General features: G+C 41.3%; 1 protein-coding gene across 2 annotated transcripts in view; it reads left to right on the forward strand.

Moving 5' to 3' along the window:
• The window catches only part of MID1 (midline 1), a 166,554-nt gene that overhangs the window by 37,450 nt on the left and 116,499 nt on the right, over positions 1-12,605 (forward strand). For both annotated transcript variants that reach the window (XM_056329371.1, XM_056329370.1), the window contains exon 2: positions 11,629-12,344. In XM_056329371.1, the coding sequence (XP_056185346.1) occupies positions 11,685-12,344 (660 nt within the window). In that variant the 5' untranslated portion in view covers positions 11,629-11,684. The remainder of the gene's footprint in view (positions 1-11,628; positions 12,345-12,605) is intronic.

Here is a 12,605-nt window from a genome sequence, read left to right on the forward strand (position 1 = left end):
AAGCATGTGTAGTCCGCAGGTATAGAATTTCTAATGTGATTTTCCCAGTACAGTATTTCAAGCTGAGCAATTGTCTGAGAAAAAGATAAGCTGACATTCAGTCAAGTTTTAGAGTAGATATTTAACAAGCTCCTGGAAAAAGAAGCTTGAGGCTGGAGGTTGTGCAGATGCATGCCAGTAATTCTTCCACGAGTGCTACTCTGTTACTGCAGCAACACTGACCTGCTTGCCAGCTGACAGGAAACGTACAATTTAGTCTAGTTTTTTGAGATAAACTGTGAGACGTTATATGTTGTCAATGAGAAACATATCAAAGGGATGCAATTAAGCTATTGTTTTTTCTTTCCATGCTATCTTAAAAGCTACTAAGCTATTTTGTGAGTGACATTGAGAACCTTTTACTTGAGAGGCCTCTCTGGGGTATTGATACAGTCATTTAGAAGCAATTGATCATTTTAGTTGTTTTTTCCTACTCCCTTTTGGGATTTTCTGAAGACTATATGCAGGACAATTATTTCAGAATGTCAAGTACATTACCAAGTAGTCCAGCCAGACTAGTAAGTAGTCCAGCCACCTATGGCCAATGGAGCCTTTTTGTGTGTACATGGCTGTGTGCATAGGTGTGTGTGTGTTTGGTAGAACACAGCCATAGTTGGGAAGTGAAAAAGCATTTCCCATTCATTTCAAGAGGCTACTCAGCAAGGCCTTTCCCAGGATCAGGGTCTCCTTGAGCACAGGAGAAGATCTGTACAAACCAAAGACCAGCCACGTCTCAGGGCTGGAAAGAACTGGGACTCTAAGTAATGAAGACACTGTATAGTGACAGCTCAGAAAGACAACACTTTCACTTGGCAGAGTGAGCTTAAAATTAATACTGGATCTGCTGGCTGTTGTGCAGTTTTCTGGTTAGTGGCAAGTGAAGCACAGGTAAATTAGATAAATTTTTCTTTTCACTTCACTAGCTTATTAGAAACTGGTGCTACCTGATTTCCTCACTTATTTCATCTCCCAGAGCATCTCTCTGGTGATCAGTAGAGTTTAAAAAGACTAGTGCTATTTACCACTTCAGTTTCTAAGCTGTAAATTATATTGCTGATACAATATAGCCCGTTGCTGCTTCTAATTTCTTAGCTTGAAGCAATGAAGTTTTACCACAGTACAGTTACTAAAAACTGGTGAGGCAAGATTATGTGGCTGTGGTTAATGATTGGTTTTGTCTCAGGTCTTTAAAAAGACTTTAAAGGATATAATTCTTAAAGGATGTAAATGCATAGAAGAAAATATTTGAGATTACCAGTGTTTATTGTGGTATGGTTTTGTTAAGTAATGCTTTCTCAAGGAATAAAATACATGTGGGCATGCCTCTGGTAAGCGGTGAAGCATTACTGGCTCTTTGCAAAAAGCACCAGCTGACATGACTTAGAAAGTCCTCGAGAGGTTAAGAGGAAACTTGCCACCTTCTTAGGATTTAGCTTTATTAGCAAGGGATAAAGACTCAGACTTTGCATCTCATTGTGAATGAGAGGTGGTACCTCACTGAACAGGCTGGGTTGGGATGCCAAACCCTTGAGTGTCTTAAGGGCTGACACTTAACTATTTCCAGAACACTGGAAATAGTTATTTGTTAGTTGACGTAGTCTTAATTTCTTATGTTAAATAGTTACTTGTTAGTTGATGTAGTCTTAATTTCTTACGTTCTTAAGTTCCTTTCATACCTGGAATGAAATAAACACATCTAGAAAGCGCAGATCACTTAATCCTAAAGTTAATCTAAAACAGTTTAAATGAGATGGCTTTAGAGGTGCCTATTTCTATTGACTACCAAGAGACACTACAGAGACCAGTTCAGATGAATGCCACCCTCTGTGTTTAGGAACCACTGTGCAGCAGGAGAGAGGAACTGGTTTCTTGTATTTGTTCTGCTAGTGATTTGCTATGAGCTATTTGCGGATTTCTTTTCTGGTCTATGGGGCCAAAGAACATTCCTAAACCCATTCTGCTAATGGAGAACAGAAACCTAGTACCCCAAGGTGGAGTGGCTGAATCATGCTCATGGTGGCCCCGGTGACACCAGTAGGACAGGAAACATCCTCACTCCTTTCAGAGCAGACCTTGGGGTTGGGTGAGGGCCTTTGTGAGGGTTCTGCTTCCCAAATGGGAGAATAGCCCTGCTGGTTCCCATTTAATTATTCCTGGGCCCAAGAAGCCTGATCTAGGTGTTTTCTGCGCCAGTGACAGAGGTTTCTGTCAGAGGTCAAAAACAGATTACCTTCAGAGCACAGGTATAATTTGTTCCTTATCCTCCATCCTCCCACACTTCACAGCTAATTTACCCTTCTAATTGCCTGATTACAATCTTGATTTTTAAATACACAATTGATCTTACAGAGTTCAGTGTACAGAGAGTACAGCAGGCATAAATTAGAAGGAGCTTCTCAATGTTGGGCAGTGGGGTTTTTTGCAGTTGTCGGGATCTCTTTGTAGTCTTTGCGAATGTGCAGAATATAACTCTGAGAAATTGTGTTTGTTCTTTCAAAAAACGCCCAAAAACCTATTATAAGCTTTTTTAATGATCGCACATGAGGAACAGAGAGCAGGATAGCAAGAGGCTAACATTGTGTGCCTTGCAATGCAATAGGGATAGCTTTATAAACAAAAGGAGCTTTAGTTTGTCAAAAGTGCATCGTGCAGGTAGTTTAAATTCAGAGTCCTGTGTGGCAGATGAGGTCACACCTCCATACCTGCTGTAGTTCCTGGGACATTTCTTGCTTCTATTTTAAATGCTCTCTTTGATAAGTAAGCAGGCCTTGGGGTTCTTCCTTGAGAACTTACAATGTGATTATCTAGGTGGAGGCAATAATTATGGATTTAAGTAGTATTTATGATTCCCTTTACTTGGCCGTAGGGAAAGAATTCATAGGACAACTTGGAGGAAAAAGAATGCAATAATTTCTTTAAGCCACCCTAAGATCTCCTCTGAATACTTGCAGTAGCTTAAGGGCCCCAGCATTTCCAAGCTGCACTAAATTCTCTATCTCTGTGTGTGAGCGCATGTAACTAGAAGGAATGTGCTGAAGGATTTCTGGTTATTTCTGTTGCTGTATCATCTGTGCTAAAGATCAAGGAGTACCATGTCACCTAAGGCATCACAAGTGAAATAGCCAGATGGGGAAATGTGAGAGATTTCCAGCTCTACAATGCAACCAAAGCCCTATGAAAATGGGTTTTGATATTTACTATTTGGGTAACACTTATTTTACCTTCCTTTTGTTGCAGAGTAGCATCCATCATCTAGAAAGCTCTTAGCTTGAAATGAGAGAGAAAAAAGATTGGGTGGTATATAGCAATTTGTCCGCTTTGGCAAGTTTTGGGGGTTGCTCCAGTTTCCCATTCTGCCAGTATCCAGACCTAAATGTGAACCTGACTCTTCAGTATTTTTTGTTGTCTAGTTATGATATACCCTGGAATAAATACCAATTATTTCTCAAATGAAGAGTGTGAATTTTGTTGAAGAGGATTTTGGAACAGCCCTTCAGTCATAAATTTGTTAGGAAGTCACCACTGATGCCAGTAGACTTACGCTGATTCACATGTGCTTAAGATTAAACAATCCTTTGCTTTTCTTCCTCTGAAGCATTTTGTGGAATATTAAAACTTGCATCTAAAGAATGTAAAATTATGAGAGTTGCAAGAATATAAAAAATAAAGGTCAAAAATAATTCCAAATGTATAATAGTACAGGTTTATGCACACGTGTAATATTGTATCTAATATTATAGGTAATACTAAATCAGCTATTTATTGATTACTTTGGGATTTACAGGATATGATTTTTTTCTTGACTGAGTTTTTGAGGGTCAGTTATAGTTTTAGCTCCCATGAGAAGGAATATGTGATGTTGTGCCAGAGACCTTAATTCTGTGAGATGTTCTTGTCTCACAGAATAACATAAAGAATTCAGCTTTTTGAAAATACGTTCTCCTACTAGCACATGTTTTGAATAGAGAAGGATGTTTTCTAGGCTTTATACCACTACAAACAGCATAGCAGATGTGGTTTTGCTGTATTAATATCCTTTAGATGTTGCAAACAACTATCTCAGCATCGTGGAAACACTCCATCTAACTTCCAGACAAGGCAGTTAATCATTCTTCTGTCAATGAAAATGCATGAATAGGATGAACTAGTAATTTTCTTTTGTGCTGAGTATTTGTTTTTGCATATCAGGAGCTGTTGAATGGCATTCTCCTTTGAATATTTATTAATTTGCACTGCTTTGATAAAAACCAGTGGGAAAACAAGTATTTGCTTGCTTCAGGGTGAGCGCAGCTTGCTTTCTTTTGCATTATGGAAGTTTTCATTAAACATTTCTAAAGAAAAAATTCTGCGTTTTGATTATTAGTTTGTTTTATACTTCTTACACAAATACACCACTTAAACGGATATCTCACTAGCTGTGCTACTGGCAATTGCTAGCATCAGTAGTAGTCATAGACTTCAGTGTGCTGCCGAAGGTAAAAGCTGTAATGGACTTGGGACAACGTGGGCTGTGAAGCAGATGAAGCAGTCCATTGGTTTAATCACATTTGAAATGTTTACTGAATGTTATCCGAAACAATCACATTCACTTGCTGGAAGGAAAATTTATTCCAAAGACAATTTTGTGTATATTCTAGAACAGGATAGAAAATGGCAAAAAGAATAGCTTCCACACCCCACCCCACCCTGAGCTAACAGAAGAAATTGCAAGTGGTTTTTTATTGCGCATAGCAGATTTTATGACAGGAACATAAATTTTAGATTTTCCTTTTATAGTGCACTTAACAGAAAAATATTGCCACTTCAAAAACTACAACATACTATGATAGTAGCCTGCTTAAACATTCCATAGTTTGTTCAGGAATAGTGTGTGTGTGTTGACTGTAATTCCTCTTGTACTATAAAGCCAGGATACATGTATGTACGCACACATGCATGCATACATGCATAACACATTTTATGACATTTCATACTTGCATGTTTATATTTCGTATGGAATTTCATTTCATATTCATATAATAGTAGTTTAATAAATTTTATTTTCTAATGGAAAATTTTGACAAGTGTTTTCTACAAAAATACTTAATCTTCAAGTGTTGGATACTTAATTTAGCCTGTGGTCTTGTGTCCATTTATGATCATTCCTATATATAAGTCTGAAGGACCACGGTTGAAATAGCCTTAATGTAGTAGGCATCTGGTAGTAGCCTTAATAAAACAAATTGTTAGAAAATAGTTAGGAAAAATGCCGTTCAAACCTGCTTTGGGTGTATTTTGGCCATAATTCACCAAAATATGGCAAACTACGATTTTGCCAAAGAGATAACACATCAAGGAATTTTGGAACATGGCACAAGTCCAGCTCTTTTGCTCAGTGCTATTTGTTAGTAAGATGCTTAAAATTTCCAGAATGGCCTACAGCTCTGTTTGCTCCTTCAATGTCAATGAGTTCACTACAAGTTAAAAATTAATGGTAACAGCTTTAATTCATGCCATGAGCTCCATCTTCACTAGAGTAGAAAGTGAAGCTTTGCAGGAGATACTCTACCACTGCTTTTTCACTCCTGGTAGACTCTTTTCTTATCTTCCCTGAAAGCTGTAGGAGCAGGAGGCAACATGTGGCCCACTAAAACATTGCCTACTAACTTTATTCTAGTAGCTACAGATTTGTTCTGCACAGGGAGAATTCTGTAGTGTTTTACTGTCAAAACATGACCTCAGTATACTGGAATTTTTGACACATTCATTGTTAAGTAGTTTTATATTTGTGGTGGGTTGACCCTGGCTGGATGCCATGTGCCCACCACGACCACTCTATCACTGCCCTGCTCAGCCAGACAGGGGAGAGAACATATAACAAAGGGCTAATGGATGGAGATAAGGACAGGGAGATCACCCACCAATTACCGTCATGGGTAAAATAGACCCAATTTAGGGAAATTATTTTAATTTATTACCAATCAAATCAGAGTAGGGTAATGTGAAATAAAACCTAAATCTTAAAACACCTTCCCCCCACCCCTCCCCTCTTCCAGGGTACAACGTCACTCCCAGTGTTCTCTACCTCCTCCCTGCCAGCGGCACAGCGGGACAGGGAATGGGGGCTGTGGTCAGTCCATCACACGCTGCCTCTGCTGCTCCCTCCTTCTCAGGGGGATGGCTCCTCACATTCCTGTCCTGTTCCAGCCTGGGGTCCCTCCCACAGCAGGCAGTTCTCCATGAACTTCTGCAATGTGAATCCTTCCCAGGGGCTGCAGTTCTTCACGAACAGCTCCAGCGTGGGTCCCTTCCACAGGATTTAGCCCCTCAGGAGCAGGCTGCTCCAGTGTGGGTCCCCCATGGAGTCACGAGCCCAGCCAGCAAACCTGCTCCAGCCTGGGCTCCTCTCTCCACAGGTCCGCAGATCCTGCCAGGAGCCTGCTCCAGTGCAGGCTGCCCATGGGGTCCCAGTGTCCTTCAGGCATCCACGTGCTCTGGTGTGGAGTCCTCCACCGTTAACCTCCGTGGGGTGAGGGGCACAGCCTGCCTCACCGTGGACTTCACCATGGGCTGTAGGAGAATCTCTGCTCCAGCACCTGAAGCACCTCCTCCCCCTTCTTCACTAACATGGGTGTCTGCAGAGTTTTTCCTCTCACGTAGTCTTACTCCTCTCTTCTGCCTGCTGCTGGTGTTGTGCAGGGTTTTGTTGCCTTGTTAAATACGCTGTCCCAGAGGAGCTGCCCCTGTTGCTGGCAGTGGTGACTCTGTCTTGGAGCTGGCTGGCATGGGCTCTGTCAGACATGGGGGAAGCTTCTAGCAGCTTCTCACAGAAGCCCCTCCTGTAGCTCCCCCCCCCCCCCCCCAAAGCCTTGCTATGCAAACCCAGTACAATATTTTAGGTATTTTACCTCAGGCATTATGTTAACACTTCAGAAATATTGTGTTCTGGCATGAATGTACTGGGTTAAGGTCAAGAATGTTGCTTGGCAGTATCACACTATAATTACTTTGTTAATACAAGAAATGTAAATAATTACCAGTATTATTGATCATCTAGGTAACACCAATTAAAAACAGATAAATGTAAAGACCATGTCAGGACACCAGTCACCTTTCTGGTGAGCTTTCCTAGTGAGGCTGAAATGCCTTATCCAGATCCAATTTTAAAGAATGCTGTTAACCTTCTTGAAGTATTTTGTCAGTGTAGCATCACCAGGTACTATTGTTTTACTGCTGGATGTTTGTCTTTTTCCTAAGGATGTTAGTAGGATAATTTTTTTGGACATTAATTGTAATTTCCTGATTGTCATTTGGGTGTAGAGAGAGTGCTAGTCTGCGTACAGGACCCACATAGGGGTATTTGCTGTGAGAAGAGCTCCACATAGCAACACATGGTTTGCAATATTTTTCTAATGGCAGGTGATTTCTTCAGGATATAGAAGTGTGTTGCTTCCTGTGAGGAAGTGCTTACAGTTCTGGTTCATGGAAGTCTCCCCCCACCAACACTTTCTGGTATCTTTGTCTTGCTGCTTCTATATACTGTTCTCTGTACCTAAAACTTAGGGATCATCCATACCACTGGCACTCCCAGCAAGGAAAAATCAAGAGTCAGCCTTCAGTCAACCATGCGCTGATTTCAGGGACACCTAATCACCAGATTTTCCTATAAATAATAGTGTTTCAAAAAGCAGTGAACTGTGTATTTTATGTACTACTCAGGAAATGTGTTTTGGGGCTTCAATTACTAGGGTCTCATTGAGATTAGTGGTAACAGTCCTCTCCATGTTGGTAGTATCTCTGATCCATAACCTTTCGAGTATAAAACAAGTGGAAGGTATAATACACAATTTTTGCAACATAGCATTGCATCCAGTTATGAAAGTGCTTGAGGTTTTATTTTTTCTAACCTGTTCAGCTCTACTGGTACTTCACATACTAAAATTTATCTAGTTCAGCTTTAGTTTTCATTTCTCTCATGTCTCTCTACTTCTGAAAAGCTTTGAGTGTGCTTCTGTGCAGCTGAAGGTATTAATTAATACCACCTGAAAAATATATCGTGCTTAAAACAAGAGGTACAAAGATGCTAATTCCACTAGGGTTGGTAGAAGTCATGTCATGAACTACACTGAGATGGGGTTTTCATTTACTGTTTTGCTTGCCACATAATGCATAACTAATCATTATGTGCTGGGGAGATGTCACAAATCCAAAGTACTTAAGCATATTTTTGATTTTTTAAATAACACTTTTCTTTTGACAATCGCTTTTCTTTGATATCTGTTCTTAAAACTACCTCTTGTGGGTAGGAAAATAATACTAAATTCAATGACATTTTGGTAATAGTATAATTTTCTGCCAGTAATTTCATATTTTTGCAAAAATGAAATTATGTACTTGAAAATCCTTCTTTCCCTTCTGTGTCTGGAGGCTGTCTATGTGGCTTTCAATTTATGGGCCATGCTGAGTATGGAATACAACCATGTGCATATATAAACCATGCATATCAAGTTTCTGCCTAATCTTCCAGTTTACTGTAGCTATGGATTCTCTACCACTCTCAAAAAAAAAAAAAATACTGAATACAAAACCTTAAGGCAAGGGCCAGTGAGTTTGAAAGATTTTGTAGCTGGATCAGCAGCATACTCAACACTTCAGGCAGCAACCTAAAAGTGAAAGCAGAAATGCAGTTGATTAAAGAGTAATCACTGGATTGCCCAGAATATACAGCCCCTCTTCAGTGCCTCTTAAAGGATTCATTATTCAGTCCCAGATGCAGTGTGTTTTGGCTTATTGGCAATTGCAAATGAAAACAGGGAAATGTCATTTTTTGGGGGGTTTCTATCAGTGTGCTCAGCTTTGATTACCTTGGAAGATAGGCTTTTATTCCAAGACGTTTACATTCTAAGATCAGATTTTGGCACTCTTGCTCATACTGAATAGCATTAGTCAGGGCTGAGCTGCTGCTCATTCAGGTCAGATAGATCAGAATTAGTCATCAATTGAGACGGTGGTATTTATGTAGAGCCATGATGGTGATTCAAACGTCTTTCCGTGAGGCAGTGATGCAAATGTTTTTCTGCTGCTTTTATCTGTCCCTCTCTTTTATATGAGTACTGTAAAAAAGCCCTTGGTTAAAAAAAGTGCTTTAAGAAGGAAACTGAATGAATGAAACGGTTTGACACAAGAAGGAGCAGGAGGGATTTTGTACAGAAAAGACAGCATGGAAGAAAGCCTTGTATTCCAAACACAGTCCTAGGAAACAAACCCGAAATGTTGGCAGGTTTTCACTGGACTGCCAATAGATGAGCAACGATTAGTTTGCCTTTTTAAAATATTGTCTCCTGCCAACCCCAAATCCCCTTCTCCCATTTCCAGCGCAGCATTCAGCCTGCAAGATAAGTGGATGATGAGGTACACAGTTGTGGTGTGGAAGGGATTCAAACAATGTGAATGAGATTTTGATCTTCTGGGACTTCTGTAAGACACAGTGAAGAGGAGGAAAGACAAACTGGTCTTCATTTGCAGAAAAGCCTTTCATCTCTTCTGTGCTGTGTGGCTGTGGCTGAGGAGACAGGAGGGGAGTTGTCTTCCTGCTTACATCAAATTGCCAGATCTTTAATTTTGACCAGATGCACCATGCAATTATGGCAGCTGATGGATAGTTAGAAATGAATTACTCTTTGGCAAACTAAACTTTATTTCAAGTAAGATCAGCATCAGAGAAGATACAGGAAAGCAAATTTTTTGATGGGGTCAGTGCATTTTTTAAATGCTCAGATTTCTTGGCAGAATAAAAGGAAGCATTAATGCAAAGAGGCAAAGTATCCTCATTTCTAAGCATACCTCTGGAGCAGACGCCTTGCTGCTCTTCCCACAGAGCAAGGAGGGCTACATACCGATGGGCGGTCTGAACCTTGCCTCTGTTCGCTGAACTTTCCTTTTGCTGTCATTCGTATTGGGGTTATAGGTAGCATTCCTGTCACTGCCACTGTGCTCCGCACACTAATTGTCATGAAGTACAGAAGGTTCAAACACGCTTGGTTCCCAAGGCTGCTAATGAGCCCTGAGCTCTCCTCACCCTTAATGAACCAAGGTTTGTTTTGGGGGGATTCTTGCCCATTCCTCCTTTTCCCTGGCCAGGGGAGGAGGCAAGAGTTCACACAACCGAACAATGACTTTACAGTGTAAGGACGATGCAGCTGTGCCATCTGAAGCCGTCCTCAGTTATGAGCAACAAAGCTTAAATAGATTGTACTGTGAAGAGGTACAGCTCTGTGAGTGTGAAGCATAGCTTTTGCTTCTGCTTCACTGACCTGTCTGCTTGCGGCGGTGATGGGCCCTTGACGGGAGCTTAGGCAGGGAGAGCTGCGTAGGGCGACTCTTTCAAAGCCACTCTCTGTAACACTGAGCACAGGAAAGGAAGCAAAATGAAGTTTCAGTTGATCATTGACGGGGGTGTACTGCTGTGTGTCCAGAAAATCCCATGCTCTCCATTTAAAAGTCATGGATTCCTGATCCACTTCAGGTTATTAATAAGGCTTCTAAAGCAAGTGGTAGTTCATAAGTTTTAGCCCTAGAGAGTACTCACACAAAAGTGAATGTACGCAAACACACACACACACACACACAAACTCCTCCTAGGCAAATCACACATTTCACTGTCTCACTACACTTTACTATCTTAGTCTCTAGAGGTTCTTCTTGTACCAGAGGTTAGGATCATCAGAAATTTGGGCTAATCTACTGTTTACTGTTTACTTCCTCCATCTTCCTTAGGGCATTTCAATTACGATGCTCTGTGATCCTCTAGCTATGTTTATCTTACTACAAACATGTATACGTTATATATTTGGACATATGTATACAGCTACATATGCACAGAAGTACAGGTACATATAAATACAGTTGCATAGGTTCTTGAAATACATAAGAAGAGTATATTAGTATATGATATATTTTGAATTTTATTATTTACATTATATGTAAAATACCACATGCTTTCCTAGAAATATTTTTGCTTATATATGTTCAGATACATATTTACGCAAGTAAACACAGACATGTACTTTAAATGCTGTAATATGGCGATAATACCAGATGAAAATTTTAATCTGATAAAATAACTTTTTAAATTGTAATAGCCATCGTAAGGTTATCAGTTATAATACTCCAGACTAATCCTTGCACAATGCTATACAAAGGTGAAGTTTTTAAAAAAAGTTTTACTACTAGATGAGTGAAGCCAAAAGCAGCATCTGCTGAAGAAATCTAATTTTGCTGTAATAGGCTGTTCGAGGGTCATCATTCTGGGTTTTAATAATGCACAGAAACATCTGCTGTTTTCCTCGATAGCATGAGAGAGAAAGGGAAAGAAATGAAGAAGGAGCTTTGTTTTGCATTCTTAAGTGAACAGATGAGGGGAGGGGGGAAATAAAGCGGTTCGGTTTTAAATACCTTGATGTGTGCATATGCAGGTTCAAAACTTTGGATTGCTTTCCTGCCTGGTGTGGCGGGTTGATAGCCCTGAGAGCAGTGGTGAAAGTTGACAACCCCCCACGGCTGACCCCTCATGTTCTCTCTCGCCTAATCGAATTTTACGTGTGTTTCCAGATAGCTGATCAGCTTCCCTGGATTTCGCTGACGCCACAGGAAAGCTTTGCCTGAAGATGGAAACACTGGAGTCGGAACTGACCTGCCCTATCTGTCTGGAGCTGTTTGAAGACCCGCTGCTGCTGCCTTGTGCTCACAGCCTCTGCTTCAACTGCGCGCACCGCATCCTGGTCTCCCACTGCGCCACCAACGAGCCGGTGGAGTCTATCACCGCCTTCCAGTGCCCGACCTGCCGCTATGTCATCACCCTCAGCCAGCGCGGTCTAGACGGGCTCAAGCGCAACGTCACCCTGCAGAACATCATCGACAGGTTTCAGAAAGCCTCGGTCAGCGGGCCCAATTCACCCAGTGAGACCCGCCGGGAGCGGGCATTCGACAGCAACAGCATGTCGTCCTGCGAGAAGGTCCTCTGCCAGTTCTGCGACCAGGACCCTGCCCAGGAGGCAGTGAAAACCTGTGTTACCTGCGAGGTGTCCTACTGTGAGGAGTGCCTGAAAGCCACTCACCCTAACAAGAAGCCATTCACCGGCCACCGCCTCATCGAGCCCATCCCGGACTCTCACATCAGGGGATTAATGTGCTTGGAGCATGAGGACGAGAAAGTTAACATGTACTGCGTGACTGACGACCAGTTAATCTGTGCCTTATGTAAACTGGTTGGGCGACACCGTGACCATCAGGTGGCAGCTTTAAGTGAGCGCTATGACAAGCTAAAGGTTAGTGCTACCTATCAGCCTTTCTAGCCAAGCAGCGTGTGGTTGGGAAAGAGAGTGCCCTTTGGTTGCACGTTAAATTCCTCGTTTGGGTAGGGGTTGGGAAAGGTAGGTGTGCAGTCTCTAATTGAACAAGGTACACATACAGATCTATATGTGCACTTGCTCATCACCATTTAAAAGGTGTTGGATTTTGAAGGAAAGATTCCTCAGTTGTGCTTTGATTTGTCTATACTATCATAAGGAATATGCAGTACATGCTAC

Source organism: Falco biarmicus, chromosome 2, assembly GCF_023638135.1.
Source record: "Falco biarmicus isolate bFalBia1 chromosome 2, bFalBia1.pri, whole genome shotgun sequence".
Classification (NCBI taxonomy): Eukaryota; Metazoa; Chordata; class Aves; order Falconiformes; family Falconidae; genus Falco; species Falco biarmicus.